General features: G+C 36.1%; 1 protein-coding gene across 2 annotated transcripts in view; it reads left to right on the forward strand.

The window, feature by feature from the left end:
- PIP4P2 (phosphatidylinositol-4,5-bisphosphate 4-phosphatase 2) overlaps positions 1-23,650 on the forward strand; it is a 57,219-nt gene that overhangs the window by 26,788 nt on the left and 6,781 nt on the right. For both annotated transcript variants that reach the window (XM_004370782.2, XM_023726091.1), the window contains exons 2-5: positions 3,490-3,638; positions 8,426-8,532; positions 9,553-9,676; positions 20,351-20,403. In XM_004370782.2, the coding sequence (XP_004370839.1) occupies positions 3,490-3,638; positions 8,426-8,532; positions 9,553-9,676; positions 20,351-20,403 (433 nt within the window). The remainder of the gene's footprint in view (positions 1-3,489; positions 3,639-8,425; positions 8,533-9,552; positions 9,677-20,350; positions 20,404-23,650) is intronic.

A 23,650-nucleotide genomic window follows, 5' to 3' on the forward strand; every position in this document is an offset into this window, starting at 1 on the left:
AGTTTGTGACCTCCCCCATCTTAGAGTTCAATCCATAGAGGTTGTTCTGCCTCCCCCACACTCCCCTAGCCCCCCAAAGAGTAAATTAGAACATATTTTTGTCATCAGAATCTTTTCTTTTTTGACAGACTCAAAAATTATGTGGTACAAATATTACAGGAAAATTTCATAGGGTTTTGTTGGCTCTGATACACTTCAAATGCTTCTTAAAACCACACATTGACATTTTCTTAGGCGATTCCTTTGAGCAAAGCTGTTGCTTGTTAGAGTGGTTAAGTTTTACTGTCTTTTTTATGTAGTTGTAGAGTACTGCCACCTCCCCTCACCACCAATATATTTTCTTTATGAAGTTATCTCACCTTTCAGTTTCTTTTCTATCACAGAGTAGGATGGAGATCTGGGATTATAGGAGAACTACTTCTTGTTAATTTATAACTCAAATAAAAGGCAAGAGAGGAAACTAACTTTTATTAATAATGCTTTGCTAACAACCAGAATGCTTCTTAGAGGCAAGGATGGCAAGACTACGTCTCACATACCTTGGACATGTTATCAGGAGGAATCAGTGCCTGGAGAAGGACATCATGCTTGGTAAAGTAGAGAGTCAGCAAGAGAAAGGAAGACCCTCAACAAGATCGAATGACACAGTGACTGCAACAATGGGCTCAAGCATAGCAACAATTTTGAGGATGGTGCAGGACCGGGCAGTGTTTTGTTCTGTTGTGTACAGGGTTGCCATGAGTCGGAACCGACTCGACAGCACCTAACAACAACAACAATTATTCAAAACTGTTTATTGTAAAACCTGTGAAAGTTGGAACCAGTGTAAGGCAGAAACCTGTCAGAGAAGGAAAATGCAAATATTTTCCACTAAACGAGCTATAGAAAAGTGATTAAGACGGCATCCTGTCAAAGGTGGAAAATTTTCGAGACCTGGAAAAACAAGGGAGTTCCAACCAGTTCGGCTCTCACAGGTTTCACTGTATTATTATATATCAAGCAGTGTGCTAAGTTCTCTGCATGTATCTTGTTTATTCCTCTTGAGATGTCTTAAATTTCTGGTGAGGTATATTGGTTTCCTAGGATACTGCAATTGAGATCTGATAAGGTAATCTGAAAATTGCAAGGGCTCAAAATGTATTGTTGACTCATTGCTCCTTTAACTTGTTCTTATCTTTGATCAATGCACTACTGTCCACTCTGGATCAGCTTCAAAGTCTTTCAAGGATTTAAAGCTATTTTTGTAATTTAAAACACCTATAACTTTTTTTTAAGCTCAGTGTTTGGCAGTTTTCTGGTATACCAAACCCAAAGCCAAACCCATTGCTGTTGAGTCAATTCTGAGTCATAGCAACCCTACAGGACAGAGTAGAACTGCCCCATAGAATTTCCAAGACTGTAAATCTTTATGGAAGCAGGCTGGCATATCTTTCGCCCATGGAGGAGCTGCTGGGTTCAAACCTCCAACCTTTCGGTTAGCACTTGATTGCTTAACCACTGCACACCAGGGCTCCCCATTCTGGTATAAACCTCCCAGAAATGTGAACATATTGTGATTTCAGTTTGGCTTCTTTCATAACTTTGGCCACTGCAGAAATTCCTCTTACTATGAATCATTTGAATGAATAGGACTTGTTCCTTACTGTCTGAAAAAAAATCGACACGATTAACCCTGAGGTTGCTAGGTGGTAGTATGTGGATTCTAAATATACCATAATGTGCTGTACTCTAAGTCATTTTAAAATATCAGAGTTCAGAATCTAATCTAGTTGTCAGAAAATCTCTATTCCAAAAATAGCTCTTTTCATAATTAGTATTGGGATTGTATTTTATAGTGTCGCAGAAATCCTTGAGATATTAGTTCTCTTGAGTAGTGCTTAGGTCGTGTGTTGGGATATAGCCTTTTCTAGATGTCCTAAAACAATACCTTCCCTTTAAAGGCCTTCTAGACCTATAATTGAGATAGCTTCAGAAGGCACTAGGCAGACCCCTTTAGGAATCCCATTCCAGAGTATTCTATCAAGATTCATTTCTCAAACTTAGAAACAGATACACCCATAAATCTGAAACTGGGCTTCTACCTTTTACCCACTGCATTAGTTGACAAATGAACTCTCAAAAACCAGTGTGTGTGTGTGTTTATCTTTGTATTATGAGAATTATTAAACATATACAAAAGTCATAACAATAATATGACCTTCCATGTCATTATATTCATCAATTATCAACATTTTCCTACTCTTGGTTCATCTGTTTCCCACTTTTTTTTCCCCTTGGAGTATTTAAATCCCAGACATCATGTTTTTCACCCACAAGTATTTTAATGCATTTATTAGATTTTGAATTTTAAGTAAAAAGTTGAGACTAAAAACTGTTGTTTATTATTTTTTGTCTTCTGTGGCTAAAAGTAGCATGATTCCCATGTTTGTAATATGCTGATAAGTTTAATTTTCCTAGGCACATTCTTGTCTTTCCTTGACTACCTCCAAAACTATTTTGTTTCTGCCATAGCAGCAGTCATTATGCTGAGTCCAGTATTAACAGAGAGTATGGTGCTACACAATCCATGTGTATGTATAAATAACTTCAAAATTTTGCTTTCATTAACTATTTTTATTTCTTGGTAGTCAGACCATTAGTCCAAGATTTTTACTTTAGACATAAATCACCACTTTCCTATTGCAGGCTTTATGAATTTCTGTATTGTAGTAAAGTGGATATTTTGAGTGTTAATAATTAATTAATTAATAATAATTACTAATTGGGTTAGTAAAATGATACTGGGTCATTGGAGTGAGCGTAGGCCAACGTGATTTAGATTTTATCAGAATTAAGAATTATTTTACTAACTTCAAATTCCTGAAAACAAACAACAAACCCAGGCTTACTGGACTGGTTGACACTAGAGGACTCTCGAAACTATTGCCCTGAGATACTCTTCAGACTTTGAACTGAAACTAACTCCTGAGGTCACCTTGTAGCTAAGTAACAAATTGGCTCAAAAAATAATGAATATCACCCGTAAGTACTATGCTCCTTTAAAAAATCACCTATCTGAGACCAAAAGATCAACAAGTACTTTAAAATAAACATGAGAATGTAAGGGGGCAAGGAAACCTAGATGAATGGAAACAAAACAACCAGAATGGAAATAATGAGAATATTCACGTTTTGTGAAGCACGTAACCAGTGTCACTGAACAACTTGTGTAGAAATTGTTGAATAGGAATCTAAACTACTGTGTAAACCTTGACTGAGAACACAATAAAACATTATTTTTTTAAAAAATCATTTTACTTCACAAGCATAAGACAATCTCAAGTGTTTATGCTAAAAAACTAGGATAAGTTGGCTAATTTTAAAAAAAATAATAAAAGGACATTAGAAAACTTTTATGGTTTCTACTTTACTTCTATTGCTTATATGTTCCATAATATAACCAACCATAATACCTCTGAGAGTCTGACTCACTAACTAATATCTTTTCAGCGGAACTCCCACCTCCATATACAGCCATTGCCAGTCCAGATGCCGGTGGTATTCCAGTTATAAACTGCCGTGTGTGCCAATCTCTAATCAATTTGGATGGCAAGCTTCACCAGCATGTGGTTAAGTGCACGGTGTGCAATGAAGCTACGGTAAGTGGAGTTTTCCATTAATAAAAGCATAAATTGTTATCTGATGGCTTATCCTTTAGCCAAAGTATTTCCATAATGTTACTTAAAAGTAGATGTGGGCTGGATGCAAACATGGTGATCTTTTTAATACTTTCCTTCTTCTCTCTCTGTCTTTAAGAAAAATTTCATGGTGAATTTAAATATAATGTTGTTTGGCTCTTTATTTTCTAAAACGAGCTGACTGATATGGGCAGTTATTTATAATTATCTTCAGTGTCTGTCCATGTCATAAATAAGTTCATTCTGATTCTCACTAAAATAAAAATGTACTAAACTTCAGTAAAAATGTAGACTTTGTCCTTAGTATGTGGAAAATCATTTACATTTGTTTTATGGCTATAGAATGTCAGTTTGGTTTTTCTGGCTTTTATGATTATGCATTTATTACTGATATCTGTGCTAGACTGTTCACATATAGTTTGCTGTTTGATTCCACTAACTTTGTAATAATTCAGTGAAGTGTTCAAAAAATTTTGAAAGGCACAATTTTCTACTGACTTGATACCTTAACACCTTGGGAAGAGCAATTAAATTTTAAGCCAACTGTTTATGATTATAAGTAATAAACTGATAAAGTGTGCAGATGAAATAGATTTCTGCTTCCAGGGTTAGGCTTTATTTTTAAAATTTCAATCCCTCTCAAAATCTGCAATTATATATTAATTTAATTTTTGGTATTTGTATTTTTTTTTCTTTAGGAAATCTAAAAAAATGTCACCTAGCAATTACTGTATCTCTAAGAACCATAAAGGAGCCCTGGTGGCACAGTGGTTAAGAGCTTGGCTGCTAACCAAAAAGTCAGCAGTTCGAATCCACCAGCCGCTCCTTGGAAACTCTGTGGGGCAGATCTGCTGTGTCCTGTAGGGTTGCTATGAGTAGGAAACAACTTGATGGCAACGGATTTGGGTTGTTTTTAAGAACCATTAACATGGATATTGGGCTTTATATATTTTCTAATTGTTTTATATTGGTAAAAGTATAACAAAACATTTGCCGATTCAACATTTTTTTCATCTACAGTTCAGTGACATTGATTACGTTCATCACGTACAACATCACCGCTCTGTTTCCAAATTATTCCACCATTGTTAATAGAACTTACTGCCCCCTAAGCAATGACCCCCCCTGCCCCCTCCCTCCCACTCCTGGTAACCACTAATAAACTTTGGTCTCTATACATTTATCTATTCTAGATATGGGCTTTATATGTTTTATAGGAAAGTCATAAAATAAAACCTTAAGTCATGAAACAATATATTTGATTATAAATATTTTCTTCTGTAAAGGACATCATTTAGACAAGAACGTTATTGTATAAATAGGTGATCCCTACAAGACCAGCTATTTTTAAATTGAACACTCTCTAGTAATTTAATTAGCATTAACTTTCTCAGTGTTCTTTTCACAATTGGCAAGAGAATAACAGTTGTTACACATAAATAACAATTAAAAAATTACCAGTACCTTAAAAGTTTCTTTGGATTTGGTATTGGTGCTAATTTCTTCACCTATTCCTCCTCCTGTAGCAACTTTTGTTCTTCAGTTAATAGACAAAAGGCATTTTAAAGCTTTATATTTACACTTGGAAGTAAGCAGGGACAAAAGACTAGTTGCCGTAGAGTTGATTCTGACTCATGGCAACCCCGTGTGTTTCAAAGTAGAACTGTGCTCCATAGAATTTTCAATGACTAATCTTCCAGAAGTAGATCACCAGACCTTTTTGCCGAGGTGCCCCTGGGTGGATCCAAACTGCCAAACTTTCAGTTAGTAGCTGAGTGCTTAACCATTTGCACCATCCAGCAGGGCAGAGTAGGACTTTTATGCAGTACTCTCAAAATCATTGTGGATTTAGCCGACAGAGTCAATCTGGTTACTTAGAAGTGATGAGTTCATACAGGGTCAATGTATTATTCATACAAGGATTTGATAAGCTAACTTCCAAGTTACACTGAAATTTTGATATTATTACTGGCCTTGTGAAGAAGTCAAGAAATATAAATAATTGTGAAGATTCTACAGAAAGTGAATAGGATCTAAGCACATTGTCGTGTTTGGAATCAAGAACATTACAGAGGAGGAGAACTGTGAAAAATTCTTTGAGGAGGGCTTTAACAGGTAACGACTGGCTAATGTTTAAAATGTAATATAATCTTAAATTTATCTGTTTAAGAGGTGTTAGACAACTACAAGCATCTCTGGGAAAATTCTAGATAGGAAAGAACTGGTATGGTGCACCAGGGTCCCTGTGTTCACTATCACTGTACCCCATGTGGAAACCCTGGTGATATAGTGGTTAAGAGCTACAGCTGCTAACCAGAAGGTCAGCAGTTCGAATCCACCAAGTTCTCCTTGGAAACCCTGTGGGGCAGTTCAACTCTGTCCTATAGGGTCACTATGAGTCGGAATCGACTTGATGGCAACAGATTTGGTTTTTTGGGTTTTGTACCCCATTCAGCTTTACTGTGATTCACTCTCCTCATGTCACCGAAACCAGGGTATCAGTGTGTCTACCCTACTGAGCATCCACTTCCAACAGGAACCTGATATCTCTGTGGAAATTTTAAAAAAAAAAAAGGCCCATAAAGATCCTCTTTATTTCAATAGATGAAATTGGGAGGGAAAGTTAAGATTTGTGTTTTGTTTTGTTGTTGTCAGAAAAGATGGAAATGTTAGCAACGTTTTGAGAATACAAAATTTAAGATTAAGGGAGAAGGAATTTCTCGGACAAGATAATGGAAAACTTAAGAAGTTCTGGAGAAAGAGTGCTTGGCTGTGTAACTGATTATGAGGCTGAGTTTTGGAGGATGATAGACTGGGGCTCAAGTCCCAGCTCTGTCATTTAGTAGCAATATTTCCTTGAGGAATGGACTTCTCTAAACTGCAGTTTCCTCATACAAAATAATGTAATAATACCTATTTCAAAGGCTCGTGGTTGAGATTAAAGGAATAGAGCACCTGGTATAGTGCCTGGCATGTACAAGTTAACTTTTTCAAGTAAGAATATTAAAACATATGCATAAGGACAATATCCTTTTTTTTTTTTGTCATTTCTCTGCAGACCAGGAACCACATGGCATGGACTGGCACTGAAGACCAGTGTTTAAGATTTAGTTCAGCCATCTTGTTTCATGAGGGAACTGGGGTCTAGAAGTGAGGTGGGAATAAATTATAAAAACAAATCTTGTCATTTGCCAAACAGACATTTAGTTACTGGTAAATTTCAGATTGACAGAACTTAACCCAAAGTATTCTTTTCTTGATACTTTTAGGTACTATAGCTATCCAGCACGATGTCTGTAAATTTTAAATATTCACATTTTCAGATATCTATAATATAGCTTAATAAATTTATAATTATAGCTTAATGAAAAGTTAGATGATAACTTTTATATATTTCTACAATTGTTACTTAAAATGTTTTTATCTTGTTATTTTGAAATAATTGTAGACATACAGAAAAGTTACAAAAATAATAGTACAAAGAATCCCCATATGCCCTTCACCCAGATTCTTCAAATGTTAATATTTTACACATGCACTTTCTGTAAATAAGTAAGTAAATTCTGGTTTTTTTCCGAGCCACTTGAGGGTAATTTCAGGCGTTGTGTTCTTTTACCCCTAGATACTTTAGAGTGGGTTTCCTAAAAACAAGGACATTCACTTATATAATCACAGTACAGTTATCAAAAGCAGGAAGTTAACATTGATATAATACTGTTATCAAATCTACTGACCTAATTCATGTTTCCCAATTGTCTCACTAATGTCTTCTATGCAGAAAAAATCTTGTCCAGGAGCCGATCTAAAATCACATGAGACATTTGGTTGTCATGTCTTTTTAGTCTCCCTTCGTCTCAAACGTGGTCTTTTTTGTCTTTTATTACCGTGGCATTTTTGTAGGCTGCAAGCAAGGTATTTTGTAGAATGTGCCTCAGTTTGAGTTTGTCTTATGTTCCCTCATGATGAGTCTCAAGTTACACATTTTTGGCAGAGATGCCACAGGAGTGACATTCTGTTACTCCCAATATAAGCTTAAATCATAGTACTGAAAGGTATTTTTGGTGTTGTTTTGCTTTTAAGTTTAAAAAAAGATGTTAGTGTTAAGAACCATTGCAAGTTTTTTTTTTTTTTTAAGCTTAAAAAAAAAAAACTCCTTTGCCTTCTAGTCGATTCTGAATCATAGCGATCATATAGGACAGGGTAGAAATGCCCCATAGTGTTTCCAAGGAGTGGCTGGTGGATTCGAACTGCTGACCTTTTGGTTAGCAGCCGAGTTCTTAACCACCAGGCCACCAGGGCTCCAGGATGCCATAAAATTAATCACTTCTTCCATTCTAATAATAAAGTTTAAGACTAGTTCAGATTCATCATGTACTCCTCTTTCCCCACTATTTTTATGGTACTTGCTCACCTTCTGTGAATGTTTGCTCCTGGCTGGATAGATGTCTTATTAACTTTAAAGAGAAAACAACTTTTTGTGTGCACTAATTATTCCTCCCATATTAAAAGACCAGTAAGAACTAATTTTGAAATGTGCCCTTGAGAACTTAAATCTCTGCAGTCCCCAAAACTTCGTAGAGTGCTTGCCAACGTTTGTGCTGTTTGAAACCACTTTTCCTTAAACTGTGCTTTAGTGGCACTATGGCAAACCTTAGGTTTAAAGGAATCATTTCATTTTTAAACAAAAAAACTTTGGCAATCCATACTTTGGTTACTTTGCTATGTTTGGATTTTCTTTCTTTATCTAGCCAATCAAAAACCCTCCAACAGGGAAGAAATATGTTAGATGCCCTTGTAATTGTCTCCTCATTTGTAAGGACACGTCTCGGCGAATAGGATGTCCAAGACCTAACTGGTAAGAGATAAAGATTCATTCATTGATTCATTCACCCATTTGTTCATTCAACAAGTATTAAAGGCTCATTGCATGCCAGGCTTTGTTCTAGACAGAGTCTTTGTCCTCAAATTAATTGCAGGATCTAGATTTTTTTTCTTTGTTCGAGGAATGATATGCTTAGTCTGAACTTAATGGTCGTAGGTATTTGTAAGACACGATGTTCTTGAATGAGCAATGCATTCTCTTGTTATTGTGTAAGTACTTAATATACTGTAATAAATTAGTGACTTATTAAACTTATTTAAAAATAACCAATTAGTGTTTTGTCATTATATGCCTCGTTGTATGCTGACTAGTCTCTACTGAATATAATTCTTGAATAATTTGTATATGCCAGATGCCATTATGGATATACACAGATACAAGTATTCTAGGACCTTAACCATGTGTTTCTTCTGTGATTTCTTGCTTTTTGACCATTACATGAATCCTCTGTAGCCCCATTTGATGGTGGACTGGAGAACAGAAAGGAAAAGAGGCGCCTGTTTTGCTTTCTTTCAGACCCTGACTAAATAGGCATCAAGGAATACCAGACAACTCAGAGAAATTTGATAACTCAGCGTCATGGTACCTTCATGGCATAAACGTATATGTTGATGTAATATTTTAAGTTAATTTATTTAGTCTTCTACCAAGTTCAAATTATCATACTGGATAGGGAATGATAAGAATTGTTTTCTGATTTAAATGTATCAAAACTTGGAAATGGCAGTTAAACGGTTCCCAAGGGCATTGATTAGGACCAGCATCTAAATACATGGTTCCTATCCCAAGTATAAAAATACCCTCATTTTTTTGCTTTTGAAAAATCTGATATTGCTACTTTACATTATCTTGCCTCCAAAGCTTGACGCTTAATTTATAAAACAAGTACGATGTGTTTTCAATGATATATTCTATGTCCTAGGCCATATGTTGCAGGTTTTGCCCTCAGTTTATTTATGGGATAATGAAATTGTTTCCTATCTCTTTCCATAGTAGACGGATAATTAACCTTGGTCCAGTAATGCTTATTTCTGAAGAACAACCAGCTCAACCTGCATTGCCAGTCCAACCAGAAGGTACAAGAGTCGTGTGTGGGCACTGTGGAAACACATTCCTGGTAAGTAGAAAACATTTGTTATAGAGACATCAACTTGTAAATATAGGTCACAATCACATAGACCTGACAACTGCTCTTATTCTCATAGTGTTGTCCAAGTAAAAATTGGTCAAAAGATTAAGATAGAGCCTTATTTGGAGAAGACAGTGAATCAGAGCTGCAGTTAGGATATATAGCGTGTTTTATGAATTAAATAGGTGCCTCCTCTGGTTCGTTCAGTTGCAAATAGGAACATCTTTGGGTGAACCAATGAGAAACAGCACCCTTGTAGCCAGGCTTAGGCCAGGGGTGCCTTGGGTTGGTGAGCAGCTGAATCTTAGCCTTACTGTCACCACCTCAGCAGAGCACAAGGTGCACAATCTCATACAATGTCCCTACTTCATGGCTTTTAGATTCAGGAAAAGTTCTTATAATTTATCCAATATTTTCTGATTTTTTAAAACTATACTTGGAGTAAAAATAAACTCTAACATTAAGAGTTACATAAACCACTGCATAGAAGGTCTAAGTAATTTGATATCAGCAAAAGTTATAGTTTTTGTTTTACTACTTCTGACTTCAACTCATAGCTTGATTTTTAGAAAGTTAAATGCATAATAACTGACTCCATCAGGAATGGTAAGAACTGATTTTCTTTTGTTGCCCAGCCTTCATAAGAGATAAGAGATTTTCCGTAAAATCTGAATATTAAAGGAAATTTCCAGGCTGTAGAAATGCGAAAGGCTGAACTAGCAGTGGTCTAAAACCACTTACTGTCACTAAAGGATGAATAAACTTAAGAAAGAGTAGGTGATTTGCTTTCTTATTTTTTTCTTCTAATTTTTAGTAAATCAATTCATACACATAGTTTTAAAGGTCAAATGGAACTGTAAATCTCATAGGGAAAAATGGTAGTCATCGCCTTATCTAGCTCCATCTCCCAAATACTTTCAACTTGCAGCTGCTCTTCTGGTATTTACTGCCATATGTTTAAATTATTTGCTCATACTCTTAATCTATGATTACTGTATTTTTACACAAATAACACACACCTTTTAAGTTTGTTTGCCAACTGCATCCTCCCCCCCGGCAAGGTATTTTCATAAGTGCCGCTATGCCAATTTTTTTTTTTTACATGTTGCTGTAAAAAAAAAAAAAAGTATTTACATTTTTGGAAACCCTGGTAGCATAGTGGTTAAGAGCTACGACTGCTAACCAAAAGGTCAGCAGTTCGAATCCACCAGGCACTCCTTGGAAACCCCATGAGGCAGTTCTACTCTGTCCTGTAGGGTTACTATGAGTTGGAATCAACCTGACAGCGATGGGTTTTGGGTTGGTTTGCGTTTTTAAGGTCCCTACGTGGCACAAACAATGTGCCCTCAGTTGGTAACAAAAAGATTGGCAGTTTGAACCCACCCACATACCATGGAAGAAAGGGCCCGGTGATCTGTTTCCATAAAGATTACAGCCAAGAACACCCTATGGGACAGTTCTACTTTGTGACAGATAGGTTTTCTCTAAAGTCACAAACCAACAACAAAAACACTTAGTGTCTACTTTTTTTATGTTAGTTAAATAATGTTCACAGTTAAGCCAAGTAATATACTACATTTTCTCTCCTGTATAACGTAAAATTTTCTAAGATTTTTAAGTAATTGCCCACCTCCTTTTGGATTTTTTATTCTATACACAAATTGTTAGTTCTTACATTCTTTTATAGAAACTATTTTTAAAAACAAACAAACAAACCCATTGCCACTGAGTGAATTCCGACTCATAGCGACCCTATAGGACAGAGTAGAACTGCCCCATAGGGTTTCCAAGGAGCGGCTGGTGGATTCTAACTGCCAGCCTTTTGGTTAGCAGCCGAGCTCTTTAACCACTGCGCCAACAAGGCTCCAATATAAAACTATAAAATTCCTATCATTATAGTCAAACACACCAGGGAGTCTTTTATTTAGGCATTCTGCTACACATCTGTCATCTTGGGACTTCCCTTCACCATCATCCTAGGAATTTCTTTTACCTCTTTCCAGTGTTGGATCCTGTACCATCTTCATGGTTCTTGGTTTACTCCCTTACTTTGGTGGAGCGCAACCTGTCTTAGCTTTCTGAGAAAAGATACAGAGAAAATAAATTTGTGCCCTTTTATTTCTGAAAATGTTCTTAATCTAATCTCATATTCATTTTATAATTTGTCCAAATTAGGAATTCTAGTTTGCTAGTTGTTTCCTCTCAGAAATTTGAAGGCTTTACTCCATTGCTAATGAGAAGTTCAACTGCTAATGGGACTGATCCTTTCTATGTGATTTATTTTTTCCTCTTTATTCTCCCTTATTTCTTTTTCTTCTTTAATTTTCTCCAGTGTTCTGAAATTTCATGCAGATATGCTTTGGTAAGGGTTTTTTGCACTCACTGTCTGGTTACTCAGTAGCCCTCTTAAAGTGGATCCATAAACTTCAGTTTTGGTAAATTTTCTTATATTTGTTTGATTCTGTTTTTATTTGTTTCATTTTCCTAGAACTCCTTCTATTAGATCTGCTGGATATTCTTTCTCTTTCTCTGTCTCTCTGTTAACATATTCTTTCAATTCACTGTTTTTGTTTTACTTTCTAGGTAGTTTTCTCCTCAACTTTATCTTCTTAACTTCATAAAATTTTTAATTTCAGATTATCTAACTTAATTTTCAAGAGCTTTCATTTATCCTCTGATTGAATTTTCCATTTTTATAGTGTTCTCTTGTTCATGGCATCTTTCTGAAGCTATTGATTATATTTTTTCTGAGGTTATATTCATCTCTATGCATTGAATCTGTTTTCTCCCCTACTTTGTCTTTGTTTCTCCCCTACTTTTTTCTATTTGTTTTTCTTTTGTAATAGAGGCTTTTCTAAAAGATCATTTATATTAGAGAGTAAGTCACTGATTGGAATCTCTATGCATAGAGACAGAAGCTAGAATTATTATTATTATTTTTCCCTTTTCTTCTACTTATTTTTTTTAAGAGCTTTCAAATATTAGTAAGTCTTTTTTTAGAGCCAGTTTCTCTGGTGAAGAATTCTTGTGAGGGGTAAGCCTAGGGGGCAGCATTCTAGGAGCTGAGACAGATAACTGGGGTGAAGCTCTCACCTAGTGTTCAGACTGTAGGCTTCAACCTAATTCTTTTGTTCTTAGAATAGTGTTTTATTCTTGTGTGCCTGGTGTTCTTAAGTCTACAGGCTCTCTAGTCCAGTTCCTCTTCAGAATAAATCGCTTTTCTCCTGCATATGTTGGGTGTGGTGGTTTTCTGTTAGTATGCTGTGGAGGAAGTGTTTAAAAATCCATACTCTTGTTTTTATCCCTACCCCACACTCCACCTTTGGAAGTACCTGGGGGCTCCAGTATCTGATCCATTTTGAGATTCTTCAGTGTGAGCTAGCCTGCTTTTCTTTGGCATATCTCTTTGCGGGCAGGTAAGTTTTAGTATTCTCCCTTTCACTAAGTCAGTTACAAGGCCTCCATCAGCTCTCCATTGTCCAAAAACTGGAAACCATCTCTGGTCATTTTTAACTTCATTTGCTATAATTTTAGTAGGATTTGAGGGAGGAAATGGAAATTCATGAGTTTATTCAATTTACCACATGCAACCAGAAGTGCTAGGATTTTTCTAATCCATACAGTAGAGCACGATGAATATCCTTCCTTGCATTTATATTCTTATTAAGTAAATCAGTCAAATATGTAAGTTAAAAAATGTACTTGGTGGGATAGGTACCCATGCTCTTTAAAAAAAAACACTATATATTGATTTAATACAAGACAAAACACTCTCTAGTTACTGATAAATGTCAAATGAATTGACTATCTTAAATATATATTAAACATATTATTATTTTTTTCTTTTATGTGAACAAATTCTATAGTGAAAGAGATAACATTTAAAAATCTTCAAAATAGATTTCTTTTCAATCTACTTCAGGGAGGATCCTCCCTTCCACAATTGCCTTGCATTTTGCCCAGGTATATTTTATATGCCAGATCTTTGCCATTGGTAATCATTGTAGCCACATTACAAATGAGCTAATTTTATTTGTTCAACAATATATGTTGAATGTCTACAAGACACTCATCTGTGCTAAGCAAACATTGGTGAACAGGAAGGCACAGGTCCCTGCCCTCATTAAGTTTTCTAATCTAATGGGAGAACAAAGACAATTAAAACAAGTAGTTATAATGAAATGCAGTTGAACTACAGTAGGGAAAGTGCAGAGTGCTCTTATCACATAGATAGTAGCACCTAGCCTAAACTTCTTTTTCCTAGAGGCAGTAACATTATCCTAAGAGTAATGGAAAATCATAGAAGAGCTTTATGCTTAATTATGCACACATGGCTGCTTTGTATAGACTGGATTGCAGAGAAACAAACTTGGAGAGGCAGGGAGAATGGATGTTTGGCTTTTATCATTCAAAAAAATGGTTGAGAATAACATAAAGAATTTGAGAGAGAGAATTGACAGTACTAGGATGGGCCCTAAATCTAATCATTTCTGAGTTATAAAAAGAGCAAAATAGACACAGGGGAAAGATGCCATATGAAGACAGACACACAGGACAGGTGCGTCTATAAGCCCGAGAACACCAAGAATTGTGGCAGCTACAAGGAACTGAAATAAACAAAGAAGTTCCTCCCCCTAGAGCCATGCCCTGAAGTATGACTTCTAGCTTCCTGGACTGTGAGAAAATAAATTTCTGTTCTTTAAAGACAAAAAATAAAAAAAAAAAACAGATTATTTTTTTAACAGTATTTTAGCATGCATCATTGTTAATATCCAAGAGAGAAGTTTTATGTAGTATATCCAAATATTTTTTAGCCTCCAAACTTTTATTGAGGGTTCATATAACCACAGTAGTCTTTTGAGGGACATTTTTAGAAAATAATTTTATAGAATAATAAAGGGAATATGTATAGCTTTCAGCAAATCATACATGAATATAAGGAAGTTTCTTTAGACAACAAAATAGCAGAGTTTAATAGTGTGTTCTGTGAGGGAAGACGTTCTCTGTTACTGATGAAAGGCAGATCCAGAGGCTTTGCTAATCAACAAACAGACTGCAGGGTTGGCTTTCTCCAGCAAAAACTAACACAACCCACAATATGTTCTGGAATCGTAGAAGATGGTTCAAACTTTGCACTGAAGCAGACCAATGTAGTATTTTCAGGTAGAGTCAGATTTTCTTCACTTGGACACAGGCACAAATGGTTTGGAGCCATGTCAGAGAGTGACAATAGTTTTAACTTGGATATATTTCAAAGTAAGTGTTACCAGTTGCCTATCGTATCTATTTTTAAAAAAACTACAATAAGGTTCAATAGAGTGACCAGTTTTAGTAACAACTATATACTTTCTTTATGTATAATTTTCTTATAAACCTTCTAGGATAGGTTGCAAAATATATCTTGGGAAAAATAAGTTCATCTATTTATGTAGAATGGTGAAAAATAAGTCAATTAAATATTGGAATATCTCTCCTGAGAATTACTGGGCTTTAGAGAAATTGCTCTTAATATTTCTCATAACAATTAGATAAGATTATTTGTCTATTGAAACTTCCAGTTTCTGGCAGTAAAATTTTAAGAGAGTAGAGGCTGCATTTCAGATAAAAGAACAGTAGTAAATCACCTTCCTTTAAAAGCACAGATATCTGCATTCATTTCAATGAATTATGATAAAATTATTTCTAATAATAGATGTTTTTCTGTTCTTGGTTAGTTTGTTGCATTTAGGTAAATACTTGGGGACAGCAACAAAAACCAGATGTGTTAGGTTGCAGGCTGTGTAATTTACTAATTACACAATAAATTCTCAGCTGTTTGGCAATTATAATTGAATTACCATGTATAATCTGTGCTAAAAGGAAGAACATTATGAAATGATAATACTGGACTAAATATTATCTTTAGATGGGTCATCTAAAATTCTGGAATTCCTATACCAATGTTTGTACCATCATCTGTCAGTTTGTTGCACTGTGGTGGCTTGCATGTTGCTGTGATGCTGCAACCTATGCCACCAGTATTTCAAATACCACCAGCGTCACCCATGGTGGACAGATTTCAGTGGAGCTTCCAGGCTAAGACAGAATAGGAAGAAGGACCTGGTAATGTACTTGTAAAAAAAATTGACCAGTGAAAACCTTATGAATAGCAGCGGAACATGGTCTGATACAGTGCTGGAAGACCAGCCCTTCAGGTTGGAAGATGCTCAAAATATGACTGGGGAAAAGCTGACTACTCAAAGTAGAGTTGACCTTAAAGACATGGAGGGAGTAAAGTTTTCAGTGCCTTCATTTGCTGATGTGACACAACTCAAAGTGAGAAGATACAGCTGCAAACATCCATTAATAATCAGAACATGGAATGTCTGAAGTATGAATGTAGGAAAATTGAAAGTCTTCAAAAATGAAATGGAACACATAAAGATTGATATTGTAGGCATTGTTATTGTTGTTAGGTGCCCTCGAGTCGATTCCGACTCATAGAGACCCTGTGTACAACAGAATGAAGCAATGCTCGGTTCTGCCTCATCCTTATAATCGTTGTTATGCTTGAGCCCATTGTTGCAGCCACTGTGTCACTCCATCTTGTCAAGGGTCTTCCTCTTTTTCACTGACCCTCTACTTTACCAAGCATAGTGTCCTTCTTCAGGGACTGGTCCCTCCTGATAATATGTCCAAAGTACATGAGACGAAGACTTGCCATCCTCACTTCCACGGAGCGCTCTCGCTGTATTTCTTCCAAGACGGACTTGTTTGTCCTTCTGGTAGTCCATGTTATATTCAGTATTCTTCGCCAACACCATAATTCAAAGGCATCAATTCTTCTTTGGTCTTCCTTATTCATTGTCCAGCTTTTGCATGCATATGAGGCAATTGAAAATACCTTGGCTCGGGTCAAGCACACCTTAGTCCTCAAAGTGATATCTTTGTTTCTCAACACTTTAAAGCAGTCTTTTGCAGCAGATTTTCCCATTGCAATAGTTCATTTGATTTCTTGACTGCTGCTTTCATGGGTGTTGATTGTGGATTCAAGTAAAATGAAATCCTTGATAACTTCAACTTTTCTGTTTATCCTGATGTTGCTTATTGGTCCAGTTGTGAGGATTTTTGTTTTCTTTATGTTGAGATGTAATCCATATGGAAGGCCGTAGTCTTTCATTTTCATCTTCATCAGTAAGTGCTTTAAGTCGTCTTTACTTTCAGCAAGCAAGGTTGTGTCATCTGCATATCACAGGATGTTAATGAGTCTTTCTCCAGTCCCGATGCCACATTATTCATATAATCCAGCTTCTTGGATTATTTGCTCAGTATACACATTGAATAAGTATAGTAAAAGGATACAGCCCTGACATACACCTTTCCTGACTTTAAAACAAGTGATATCCATTTGTTCTGTTTGAATGACTGTCTCTTGGTCTATGTACAGGTTCTGCATGAGCACAATTAAGTGTTCTGGAATTCCCATTCTTCACAATGTTATGCATAATTTGTTCTGATCCACACAGTCAAGTGCCTTTGCATAGCCAATAAAACACAGGTAAATATCTTTCTGGTATTCTCTGCTTTCAGCCAAGATGCATCTGACATCAGCAATGATATCTCTCATTCCATGTCCTTTTCTGAATCCAGCTTGAATTTCTGGAAGTTCCCTGTCAATGTATTGCTGCAACTACTTTTGAATGATCTTCAGCAAAATTTTACTTGCATGTGATATTAATGATATTGTTCAATAATTTCCACATTCTGTCGGATCACTTTTCTTTGGAATGGGCATAAATATGAATCTCTTCCACTCAGTTGACATGTGAGGCATTAGTGAGATGAAATGGACTGGTACTGGCATTTTGAGTCAAATAGTCATATGATCTAATATGCCAGGAATGACAAATTGAAGAAGAGTGGCGTCACATTCGTCATCAAAAAGAACATTTCAAGATCTAATTTGAAGTACAACACTGTCAATAATAGGATAATACCCATATGCCTACAAGGAAGACCAGTTAATACGACTATTATTCAAATTTACACACCAACCACTAATGCCATAGATGAAAAAATTTAACATTTTTACCAACTTCTGCAGTCCAAAACTGATCAAATATGCAATCAAGAGTCATCAATAATTACTGGTGATTGGAACATGAAAGTTGGATACAAAGAAGGATCGAAGTTGGAAAATATGACCTTGATAATAGAAATGACGCAGGAGATCACATGATAGAATTTTTCAAGACCAATGACTTATTCATTGCAAATACTTTTTCAACAACATAAATAGTGACTACACATGTAGACTGGGCTGGATGGAATACACAGGAATCAAATCGACTACATCTATGGAAAGAGACAATGGAGAAACTCAGTATCATCAGTAAGAACAAGGCCAGGGGCCAGCTGTGGAACAGACCATCAATTGATCATATGCAAGTTCAAGTTGACACTGAAGAAAATTAGAGCAAGTCCTTGAGAGCCAAAATATGACCTTGAATATATCCCACCTGAATTTAGAGACCATCTCAAGAATAGATTTGACATGTTGAACACTAATTAATGCCTGAAGACCAGATGAGTTGTGGAATGACATCAAGGACATCATACATGAAGAAAGCAAAAGGTCATTAAAAAGACAGGGAAGAAATAAAAGACCAAAATGGATGTCAGAAAAGATTGTGAAACTTGCTCTTGAATGTAGAGTAGCTACAGTGAATAGAAGAAATGAGGAAGTAAATGAACTAAACAGAATATTTCAAAGAGCAGATCGAGAAGACAAAGTAAAGAATTATAATGAAATGTGCAAAGATCTGGAGTTAGAAAACTAAAAGGGAAGAACATGCTCGGTATTTCTCGAGTTGAAAGAACTGAAGAAAAAATTCAAGCCTCGAGTTGCAGTTTTGAAGGATTCTGCGGGGGAAAATATTAAACCGTGCAGAAAGAAAGCATCAAAAGAAGATGGAAGGAATGGAGTCACTGTACCAAAAAGAATTGGTTGACGTTCAACCATTTCAGGCGGTAGTATACGATCAGGAACCAATGGTACTGAAGGAAGAAGTCCAAGCTGCGCTGAAGGCATTGGCAAAAATCAAGGCTCCAGGAATTGACAGAATACCAATTGAGATGTTTCAACAAATGGATACAAAGCTGGAAGCACCCACTCGTCCATGCCAAAATATTTGGAAGACAGCTACCTGGCCAACTGACTGGAAGAGGGACATGTTTGTGCCTGTTTTTCTAAAGCTAAATAAAAGTAAAAACAAAACTACATCACATACTTTGTAAAAATTATCTTCCATTGTGTGAGAACATTAATATGCATAGCTTATTGAAGCCCCACCAAACTTAGAGCTTGAGAATTCTAATATGGAGACCTAGTGGTACAATGGTTAAGTGCTCAGCTGCTAACAAAGAGCCTGGGGGTTCAAATCCACCCAGTACTCCATGGAAGAAAGACCTGGTGATCTGCTGTCATACAGATTACAGCCTAGAAAATCCTATGGGGCAGTTCTACTCTGTCACATGGGATTGCTATGAGTAGGAATTGACTTGATGGTACCTAACAACACAAAGGGGAATGGGTGACCTGGAATCCTAAACAAAAATTAATTTTAATAAAGAAGTTGCTTTGATGATAAAACTGCTGAAGTAATTAAAGAATTATCCCAAAGATTATAAAGGACATTTACCCTTTACAAGAAGTTATATATAAAGATAGAGGAGATAGAAAATGAAAAATGCAATTTTTAAAATATATATGATCAAGATTTACCTTGAATTTATAGTGCATATTCTTTCAAAGATTTTAACCTACTACCAGTAAGCCATTTCAAGTATCTGAATAACTTTCCTGTGAGGAAGGTAGCACATTCTTTTACAGACATCTACAGGGAAGAAAATTGAAAGAGAAATTTGTATGCTAGAAGTAGTGTGTTTTTGTTACATAGAGTAAACAATGACAGAACAGAAAGAAAAGAATCCTGACTTTAGTTCTACCTCTGTCTAATTCAGTTTATTTACTTTGTGGTTTTACAGAATGAATAGTTAGTTGCAGGTTAGTCTTGCATCCAAATAATCATATGTTTAAAACGCTGACCTTCAAGATTAAAAGGAAAAACAACTTTGAAATTACATGATATATTTTTTTAATAAATTACTTTTGTTGAGAATAGACACAGCAGAACATCAATTCGACCATTGCTACGTGTATAATTCAGTAACATTTATTACGTTCTTCAAATTGTGCAACCATTCTCACCCTCCTTCTCTGAGTTGCTCCTCCTCCATTAACGTAAACTCACTGCCCGCTAAGTTTCCTATCTGATCTTTCAAGTTGCTCGTGAAATATGTTTTTATTCCCTGGGAGTGAACTAAGACGTAAAACTGAAAGAAATGACCCTAGTTATGGCATTACATTCTGCCTTCCTTGCAAAGCAAACCAGGATTGCGTCAGAGCCTTGGAAAAGTCATGGGAAAGTTTCAGAGGGGCATCCTAACCTTTTTAATTTAAGGAAGAGAAGAAGAGTTGATGGCCAAAAGCTCTATAGCCATGAGAAAATGATTGTTTCTGCTGTGAACCCTGATTATATTTAAACCAAAAGAAGCATCTTATCAGATTGGACATTTTTTGGTTATTTTTCTTTTCAATTCCTTTATTTATTTATTTTACAGTGGATGGAACTGAGGTTCAACACTCTGGCAAAATGCCCACACTGCAAAAAAATGTAAGTTCCTTACCATTACAAATACTATTGAGAAGCATTTGAGACCAATTTAAAGCGTTCAGAATTCTCATTTAAGGAGGTTTTATTTTAAGACATTCTATGGGATGAATGCACGCTAAATATACTTATGCTGTTTAAAACTAAAAAAAGGACATCTTTACACTAATTAATATATTCCATTTTGAAATTAAGATGATTGGGCTTGATTATCATTCTCTGAAGGAAATCAGTTTCTAAGAAAGTAAAATTATGTGTGTTTGTGTGTGTGTGAATGATACATACTTCTGTGTATTGTATTTCCACAAAAATGAATAAAATTAAATTGCAAATGTCTTCACTGATAACAATAAATTGGATTAAAAAAATCTTGTAGAAAATGAAAAGCAGGGACTTATTAGCAAGCAAGCTATGTGCTAGGCAGGGTGATAGTTGCTTTATATCAAACATGTATATACTAGCTGTAATCTTTCAACCATTTGGAATCCAACGAATATTATCTTCATTTTATAGATGAGGAACTGTTAGGGAGGTTAAGATTTTATCTCAAATGACTAGCTTGGTTAACTATTTTAGAACAATGGTGATATTTGATAATAATAAAGAAGCATTGAATTCTAGATACTCTATGTATGATTTGTTAAAATATCACAAGACAGTGTATTAATGTGAATAAGAATTTGCACCAATTACTTAGGGAACAACTTGCTTAGAAATCACATGGAATCAATCAGCTTAAACACCACTCTAAGAAGAATGTTTATAGAATTGAAATCACATGCTAAACATGGGAGTGCTCAGGGCATTCGTTACTTACGAGGACATTCATTATTCATTTGGGCAAGGATGCTGTTACTACGTGAACACTCATGGCTGGTGTCTAGATCTCTTTTCCTTCTGAATGTTTTTCTTCATAACAAAGATAGGATGGGTCATCTGGTGAAAAAAGATTCTGAGATAGAATTGTATTTCTTTAAACACATATCTCAAACGTCCTAAAATTATTTTCAAATTAGAGGAGTTACTAAATCATTACTATAAAATTAAGCTTGTCATGTTGTGCTTATCTCACAAAACACATGGGGGAAAGCTGCCTAGAAGCATTTTCTCAACTCACTGTTTCTTACTCATGTAGTAGCTGGGGTATTGTAGCTGAAGGTGAAGTTTCTCTTTTATATGACCACTTGTGGCCACCACAGGGCAGGAGATGTGGTCCTAGCATTCAGAAATAGAATTTAGAATACATTTCCATACGAATGTTATAATGGACCTAAAACTATTGGGAAAGTCAATTTTATTCTGCTGCTTATTCCTTGAACAAAATTCTTATTTTTCCATACCCAAGTAATGCTACTGTCATCTGCTAGAATGATTTACTTACTCTCCCTTCTATTTTAGTCTTATCCTATTCTTAAGCCCTACCTAGTAAAGCCTACCCTGCCTACCTCATGTGGAAATGTTACTGTCAATAACATTGCCTGGTTCCTTTTTTAGCTGTGGTGGTACAGTAGTTTAGCACCCACCTGTTAACGGAAAGGTTGGTGGTTCGAACCCACCAGCTGCTCCGCAGGAGAAAGATGTGGCAGTCTGCTTCCATAAAGATTACAGCCTTGGAAACTATGGGGCAGTTCTACTCTGTCCTGTAGGGTTGCTATGAGTTAGAATTGACTCAACAGCAATGGGTTTAGTTTTTGTTTTTTTGGGGTTCCTTTTTTCCCTCTTAATTTCTATAGCTGTAACTACACTAGCATTTCCCAGGTGTTGCACACAATCCAAGTGTTCTGTAGGATGTGCATGGTTGTGAAGGGCAAGGTGAATAAATCAAAGGTTGAATAGTTAGATACTTGGGAAACATTGCATGACCTCCTCTTGAAGATTCAATAACCACATTTTTGTATATTACAGACTCTTGACTTTCATATCCAGGAATATGGAAGATTAGTTAACTATAACAAACATCCTTTGAGATGCATAGCTCAGTTCATATGAAAGTTATGAAATTGAAGAGGAACTGACAACCGGGAATGTCCTGAGGATGTTTGTCAATGCTAGAGACATAGAGCCTTCGGTTTCAATGTTCATTCATGTGAAGAACAAGAGAGAAGGCCTTGACCCTGCAGAAGGGGGAAGAGTTGGAATAAAGCTGTCTCTCCCCAAAAAAAGTACTCAAAAGACTATCCTCCATGAGGAGAGTCACGGGAAAAAAATCCACCAGTAAAGGTTACAAAATGGAGGGGATAGAAGGTCTCGCCCGAGAGTTTATAAGAACAGTGAGTTTGAGGCTTGTATTCATACCATTTGTTTTCTTTATGTTGAGTTGTACTCCATACTGAAGGCTGTAGTCTTTGATCTTCATCAGTAAGTGCTTCTGGTTCTCTTCACTTTTAGCAAGCAAGGTGTCATCTGCATAACGCAGGTTGTTAATGAGTCTTCCTCCAATCCTGATTCCCCATTCTTCTTCATATAGTCCATCTATTCAGGTTATTTGCTGAGCATACAGATTAAATAAGTATGCTGAAAGGATATAAGAAGATTTTTACAGCATGTATAACTTCCTGAAATAGTATCCAGATTGTATAAATATCTATGAATCAGTAAGCAAAAGACAGCTCAATACAAAGGGGCAATAAACATGAACAAGCAATGAGTCGAAAAAGTAAACCAATAGCCACTAACATTTGAAAAAATATTCAGCCTTGCTAGAAATCAGGGAGATACACATATAGTTGGCCCTCCATATCTGCATGCATTGTTGGATTTGACCAACCGTGGATCAAAAATATTCGGGAAAAAAAAAAAAGTTCCAAAAAGCAAAGCTCACGCTACGCTGAATCCACGAAAATGAAGTGATGTGTTGGCCTCCCCTGCTCTAGCCTCCCGCTGTGCCACAGATCCTCAGTCTCTCTCCAGCACTTGTTGTTTGAGCGTTGTTTGCCTGGCGTCTCATTGGTTGAACGGCTTGTGTTGTGTGCACCGTTTGTTTCTGTGAAACAATGGCTGCTAAAAACCAATGAAATGGTCAAATCAATCCCTCAGAGGCTAAGAGGGAGCATAAAGTGCTATCTCTTGACGAGAAAATAAAAACCTTAGATCTTTTGAAGTGGCCTGTCGCTTGCCGAAGTGGGCCGTAAGGTTGGTAAGAATGAGCATTCTCACAATAAAGCAGAAAGAAGCTGAAATTCGTCGAAGTGTTAGTGCTGCCCCTACAGCAGCAAAAATAGTCTCTCTAGTTTGTGATAAAGTGCTTGCA

The sequence above is a fragment of the Trichechus manatus genome, unplaced genomic scaffold, assembly GCF_000243295.1.
Source record: "Trichechus manatus latirostris isolate Lorelei unplaced genomic scaffold, TriManLat1.0 scaffold00009, whole genome shotgun sequence".
NCBI classification, from domain to species: Eukaryota; Metazoa; Chordata; class Mammalia; order Sirenia; family Trichechidae; genus Trichechus; species Trichechus manatus.